At 34.3% G+C, this 7,325-nt stretch overlaps 1 protein-coding gene across 1 annotated transcript; it reads left to right on the top strand.

Annotated features, from left to right (window-relative positions):
- The first annotated feature begins 295 nt into the window (after positions 1-295).
- LOC109216525 lies at positions 296-1,869 on the top strand. The gene is made up of 2 exons (XM_019380686.1): positions 296-496; positions 1,492-1,869. The coding sequence occupies exons 1-2, from the start codon at positions 374-376 to the stop codon at positions 1,642-1,644; spliced, it is 276 nt and encodes a 91-aa protein (XP_019236231.1). The 5' UTR covers positions 296-373; the 3' UTR covers positions 1,645-1,869.
- Positions 1,870-7,325: the final 5,456 nt, after the last annotated feature.

Consider the following 7,325-nt stretch of genomic DNA (forward strand, 5'->3'; position numbering starts at 1 on the left):
TATAACTTGTAAGACAAATTATAAAAATAGATGCTAAGTTAAAAAAAAAAAAAAGGAAAACAAAGAGAAATGTTAAAATTGTCATTTGTTGCAATGAACTTTTTTTTTTCTTGTAAAACATAATCATCAACATTTTCTAGGCAGTTGAATTAGCAAAGAATAAAAAGTAGTTGAGATCCTCTATTGATGGTAGCATTTTAAGGAATGTCATCCATGTGTTAGGTGAGGTTTTCTTTTTTATCCTACTTTTGGAAGCAAAAGCACATATATTCTGTGTTTTAATAACCTTATACAATTACATAAACAAAGTGAAGTAAAGCAACAAAAGAGAGAAAAATAGTTATTTCAAGTAAAATATTTTTGTATAAAAGAAATGGCAAGTGGAGGTGAAAGTTTTCCAGCAGTTGATGCTGAAAAAGAGTTGAATCCACAGAAGAATAATGACTTTCAGGTTGATCCAGTATCATCACAAGTTTCTTCCTCACTTGAAAAAGAGGTAATGATGATTTCTCTGTTTTCATTTATGATCTAAAAGGGCAGTATTCTGCATTCGGATTCGGGGAAGGGCTGCATGTGTAATGCAGACAACCTACTCTAATGCAAGCATTAGTGGCTGCTTCCACACCTCGACCTCATAAATCGTTTATGATCTACAAAATAAAGTGTTTGCGAAGGGAAAACGCTAACAGTGAATCTCCATCTTTTTTTTGAAAAATCAGTGACTCTTGATACTGTCTACTAAACAGATAATATATATATATACCAATTAAAAATAGCTAATAAGGAAATTTTGAAAATATTTTTCCTCATTTGTTGTCCTTTTTATGCATCAATTTTACCTTATTTGCATCTAGATTCACTTCAATTGTAAAACTTTGATGTTCAGGGGCGGAGTCAGTGTACGTGTTACTGGTTCGACCGAATCCATTAACTTTGGTTCAAACCCAATAGTTATCTTAAGAAATTCATTGAATATGTACAAATTCTTAATTTAGAACCTAGTAGCCTAAATGAACTAGAATCCCGAACCCAGTAACTTTAAATTCTGGCTCCGCCTCTGTTAGAATTCATCTAACACATAAACACATCTATAACAAAAACTTTAACCCTATCAATATTATACCTATTGTAGCAAAGAGACATGTATTATTTCAATATTACAAGTTCTACTTTACAGAGATTTATACGTAGATATCTTTTAAGTAACCTGATAGTCAGTGTAAAAAGTTTTTACACATCAATGTATATCACTTAAACTCATTATTAGGTATCATCTTGCCAAGTTTATAACAATCTTCCACAAGTCAAAATAAGTAGTTCTGGCTTATAAGCAATATAACATTTGTCTAGATAAAATCTTGACTGAAGAATAATTTGCATGCATGGAAAAATTAAACCATGGTATTTTTCTCTTTTTCTTGAATAAAATGTTATATTTTTTTTCTTCATATTTGTGATTTTTTTCTCCTTGTAAAAACATTTCTAATGCAGGCAAAGGAAAAATTGGAGAAAATGAAAAAAGAAAAAGATAGAAAAGATGCACTCCAAAATTTCAAGACTGCTATGATTATCTCAGGAGTTGTTGTTGCTGTGGCTGGTGCTATCTTTGCCATTACCAAGAAGCTCAAGGAGAGATCCAATTAGCATTGAAATTATATATTTATTTTATTTAATTTTGGACTTTTTTAATCTCACCCCATTCATACATATCAAAATTTTGCAGAATATTTATTTTTGTTTTAGGTTTTATAGTGAAGAGGTATTTATTAATTTGTCCTTGGATGTGTATGAGGACGATTTTGAGAGGTTTACACGTTGATATTGTGATGTTTAAACTCTCAATGGATTGTTAAGTTTTGCTATTTTCAATTTTTTATTTATAAAGGTTTTTTCGTAACTTCTTGAAATTTGAACTCTCCATCTCAACTGTGGAAGCGTGCGCTAATCCTCAACCTCCCTTTAATTTCTTTTTAAGTCGTTGCAAAGTGGCTATTTTTTAGTTATAACTTCATCACTTATTTTCATTATAAAAATTACAGATTAGTGGGTAATAAAACGTAAATAGATATAAGTCCTAAAATACGACAAATTCTAATTTAATCATTTCTAGTTAAATATATTTAACCTTCAATTAAATGTGAATCTAGTTAAGCACATTTAACATTCAATTAATTGACATGAGCACTTTTGATTCTTCAACCTTTACAAATTTGAGACTTATGAACTACTTCCTCCGGTTCAAAATAAGTGATTTTTTTTTGGATATTTTCACACAGATTAAGAAATCGACCTTTTAGCATTAATTAAGAAATCGACCTTTACTATCTCACATAAATACTCCTAACACATATTCCAACACTATTTACTCCAAGGACAATGTAGGAAAAAATAATTAATTTATTCTTGAAATCTAAAAAAATCACTTATTTTGGACCACAAGAAAAAGGCCAAAAAATTACTTATTTTGGACCGGAGGGAGTAGTAAACATGAGCACGTTAGTTTCTTCAATTTTTACAAAATTTGATGAATTATGAACAAATAAATTATTTAATTATTCATATATTATGTTAAATTTGTATCGCTACTCCAGATTTGGGAGTAATATTATTCAAAATAATCTAAATATAACATATAATCCTATGTTAATTAATTCAAAATTTAACATTCTTAACACCGGAATTTATCAAGAACTGGTGAATCAAAAGTGCACTTACTCCAAAAAAGATAAAAGGCACTTTATGGTGAGTGATAGGAATACTTAAAAAAAAATTGAAACTATTACCAACTTTTTTGGATGGTTGTTACCTATTGTATTGATTGTGTTGTTACTTTTAATAAAATATTTGTATTGATTGTTACTTAAATTTTATTATATCGTATTGTTAAATTCTTTGTTACGTAGATGAAAAGTGTCACTTATATAATGACTGATTTGGTGTGGTCGCATCATTATCTTATTTTTCTCTTATCTGCCTTTTCTTATTATTACATAATCTTATTTTATCTGTTATCCTGCCTTTTTATATAATAATTTTATGAGAATCTCACAAAGATGTCTCAAATAAATTCCGACTTACCAACCTCTAGCCATTAATCACAAACTTACCAAAATAAGGTTCTTTCTCTCCAAGAATCACATACACAATTCTCCTTCCATATTTTTAAGCGTGATCAACAACATTAGATGTAAGACGAAAAGAAAATTTCATGGATGAGGTAACAAACAAGGTGATGAAATACAAAAAAAAAATATGTATACAAGATTCCAAAAATCTAAGCGAAAAAGGATATTTTTCAATGGGTATGGTTGAAATTTATTGAAAACGTATAGATGAGTCAGTATACAAATTTTGAGAAAGATTAGAAGTGATTTGGATCGATTTGGTATCAAAATTCGTAGTTAAAATCGAGTTCGAAAATTCTAATACACATGGATCAAATAAGTATCACGCACGTATCACGCATATATATATATGGATATACATGAGATACACATTTGATAAAACATAATATATATTTCATACACATTATTTTTTTCATGTTTCATCTTTTACTTTGAATTTTCAATTCAAACTACTTCAAAACTCCACCAAATCATCCCAAACCTAAGATTCAAACTCCTTAAGATGTACCAAATCTATTAGAATAACACACACTCAAAAGAAATAAAAATTTAACCCTTTTTTGCTAAAAATAGCTAATTGACTAATATTAATAATATTTTATGAATTAACTAATTTTTGTAATAAGCTACTTATAAATGAACATAATTGATAGTTTTCCTAATTCGATCTCGTACCCTACTTGTTCTTTGTAATATTACAATTGACATTATGAAACAATACAATTTAACCAACTATTATATACATCAAAACAATATAATACAAACATCATCATTAGCAAAACCGAAGGTTTTAGGTGCATCTACTACCAGTACAAGTGAAGGAGTTGACAGAATAAGTTATTTGCCTGATGAAATACTCCACAATATCCTTTCATTTCTGTACATTTTTGATGTGGTTGTTCAGTTAAGCATTTTGTCGAAAAGATGGAACTGTATATGTTGGACAATGCCTTACTTGCATTTTGATATTATTGCTTCGACATCTTTGGTTTATGTGTATCTAGTAAACTATATTAACAATGGTCAAAGTTACATCAATTGTAGCGTCAAAATTTCGTGCCCAAATCTCAAGGTCTTGAAATATGGTGCTCCAATGGCAAAGGATATAATTATAGAGAATCCCTTCTCGATAGAAGTTGTTCACATCTTCTTTTGTGATCCAGACGACCATATAAAAGAAATCGGCATGCTTGTGCATAAGATGATCAAGAATGTCCATTCCACTTCAGCTTTGAAATTATGCATGGGTTCCGTTGAAACTTTCCTCTCAAGTCCTTAAAATTGACAGTGGGAGTTGAAGAATTTTGCATGCAAGTCATGATATTATTGCTCAAGTATTCTCCTAATCTGGAGGTTCTTAATTTGTTTTCAAATATGAAGAAAATGAGATGGAGTTACTAAGGTTTTTCCTAAAGAACGCACGAGTATTGGAAAAACTGATAGTTGTTTGGGCCGACTATGCTGATATATTAGAAGAGGCATCAGAGGTGGTTTTGAAGTATCCTAGAACTTCTTCACATGTTATTGCGACATTTCTTGATGTTAATCTGTCACGACCCGGATTTCCCACCCTCGGGAGTCGTGATGCCGCCTACTAATGGGAGTTAGGCAAGCCAATTTAATCTACCTTTTTGCAACAATTACCAACCATTTAATTTGATCAAACATAATGACATAAAGCGGAAGTCTTATAAACATAGATAACTGAAAACCAAATGCGAAAGTTTAAATACAACTCTACCCAGATTCGGTGTCGCTAACTCACGAACTACTAAAGAGTGCTAAAAACAAGTCTGAATAGAAGTACATCAATGTTTGTCTCGGTACAAGGAAAACAAACTAATAACATAGAAGGGACTCCGGCCTGCGGACGTCAGCTAGGCTACCTCGAAAGTCCCTGGACTGAAGTCAACTCCCGATCAAATCCTACTGTTGAGGCCCAAAAGCTGCTCCTGGATCTATGCAAAAAGATGCACAGAGTGTAGCATCAGCACAACCGACCCCCATGTGCTGGTAAGTGCCTGGCCTAACCCCGGCGAAGTAGTGACGAGGCTAGACAGGACCTACCAAAAACAACCTGTGCAGATATATATATATATACAAGTGCAACGAAATAACAGCAGAAAATACCAATTAAGGCAGGAAGGGGACATGCTTAGGGAAAATACAGATGAAAACAACTTATCAGAAGTAAACACGAAACTACATCAGATCTCATAATCTATATAAGTGTTCGGCGTGCCACACGATCCCATTTCATAGTATATAAGTGGTCGGCGTGCCACACGATCCCATTTCATAATATATAAGTGGTCGGTGTGCCACACGATCCCATTTCATAATATATAAGTGGTCGGCGTGCCACACAATCCCATTTCGTAATATATAAGTGGTCGGCGTGCCACACGATCCTCTTTCATAATATATAAGTGGTTTTCCGGAAAGGGAGAATACGACTAAGCAGTTAAATCCCGGCAAGGGAGCAACAACAATAACTTACACGTCCCGGCAAGGGAATAATCACATTTCTTTCTCTTACGTTCATTTCTTACTTTTTAATCGAGTCAAAGATCGAGCCAATGCTCCAAAGAGTTTACACATCATATTTCCTTCTCATTCTCTTCATATCATATAGAAACCATCAATTAACAAGGAAGAGTCACTACAGAATCCCAATTAAGCACAAATAAAGACCCGCGGTCATGCTAGACACCGGTGTATAGATACTCGTCACCATGCCTATACACCGTACTCAACATTTAGCAATTAGCAAATAATACTCTAATCCTATTCCCTCAAGCCAAAGTTAGATCAAACACTTACCTCAAATGCTCCAAAATTAACTCAAGCCTCTAGTATAGCTTTACCCCTCGAATGCGGCTCCAACACAGGCAAATCTGTGAAATAACGACTTTACAATATTAATAATAGCTAAACAAACTAAACCCAATGCCTAAATATGAATTTCTAAGCTTTCTTCCCAAAATTCCAAAAATCGACCCCGGGCCCGCTTGGTCAAAACACGAGGTTCGAACCAATTCCATGTTACCCATTCCACCACGAGCCCGGATATACAATTTGTTTTCAAATTCGACCCCAAAACGAGGTCTAAATCAAGGAAAATCGAAAAGCCCTAACTCTACCCTTTTCCCCCAATTTCAACCCTAGATTACATGATTTAGGTTTAGAAACTCATTAATTAATGAAGGAAGATGAAGGAAATGAGTGGGAATTTACTTACCCAAGAAGCTTTGGTGAAGAAGTGCTCAAAAATTCGCTCAAGAGCTGTGGAGAAGAAGAACTCGTGTGAAATATGGACTAAATCCCGTCATTGTTCTGTTTTGGGGTATTTAAAATTACTGGGCAAAAATTTCATTCGCGTTCGCAACAAGGGGATCGCGTTCGCGAAGGGTAAGCTGGCGAAGCATCGCGAACGCGGAAGGTGAGTCGCGAACGCGTAGAAGGAAAAAGGCTGGGTCCTGGGCCTGGCCTACGCGAACGCGTGAGGGGACACGCGAACGCGATGAAGAAGAGGCTGATACAACGCGAAAGCGAGGACCAGTTCGCGAACGCGATGAAGGAATTACTGGGGGTCCTGAGTTTGGCTTACGCGATCGCGATGATGGAGACGCGAACGCGAAGGAGACCAACACTGAAGCTATGCGAACGCGAGGGAAGAATGCGAACGCGAAAAAGGAATTTAATGTGTAAAAATTGCAGAAAATCTGCTAACTCCCTAAGTCAAAAACTACCCCGAACACCTCCGAAAACACCCCTGAGCCCTCGGGGCTCCTAACCAATCACACACACTAACTCAACAACATCCTACGAACTTAACCGTGCGATCAAATCGCCAAAATAACATCAAAATCAATGAATTAAACCTCAATATCATCACTTTTTCATAAAACTTCATAAACTTTCATTTTTAGATGTTTAGGTCCGAAACACGTCAAATGACGTCCGATTTCAACCGAATTTCACAGAAAGCGCTTAAACCATATATAAGACTTGTACCGGGCATCGGAACCAAAATACGAGCCCGATACCACAGTCTTTTAATCAATTTTCATTTCCATTTTCCTTAATAATTTCAGAAAAATAATTTCACAAAAAAATTCATTTCTCGGCTCTAGACCCGAAGGGCAGTAGATAAAAGATATGGGACTCGGGCATTATGCCCGGAGTCGAAATTCGAGG

This window comes from Nicotiana attenuata, unplaced genomic scaffold (genome assembly GCF_001879085.1).
Source record: "Nicotiana attenuata strain UT unplaced genomic scaffold, NIATTr2, whole genome shotgun sequence".
In the NCBI taxonomy this organism is placed as follows: Eukaryota; Viridiplantae; Streptophyta; class Magnoliopsida; order Solanales; family Solanaceae; genus Nicotiana; species Nicotiana attenuata.

Excerpts from the sequence above, each read along its gene's own strand:
- LOC109216525 (XM_019380686.1), top strand. The coding sequence starts at position 374 with ATGGCAAGTGGAGGTGAAAGTTTTCCAGCAGTTGATGCTGAAAAAGAG. Across the intron at positions 497-1,491 it reads CTTCCTCACTTGAAAAAGAG|GCAAAGGAAAAATTGGAGAA; the intron begins GTAATGATGATT and ends TTTCTAATGCAG.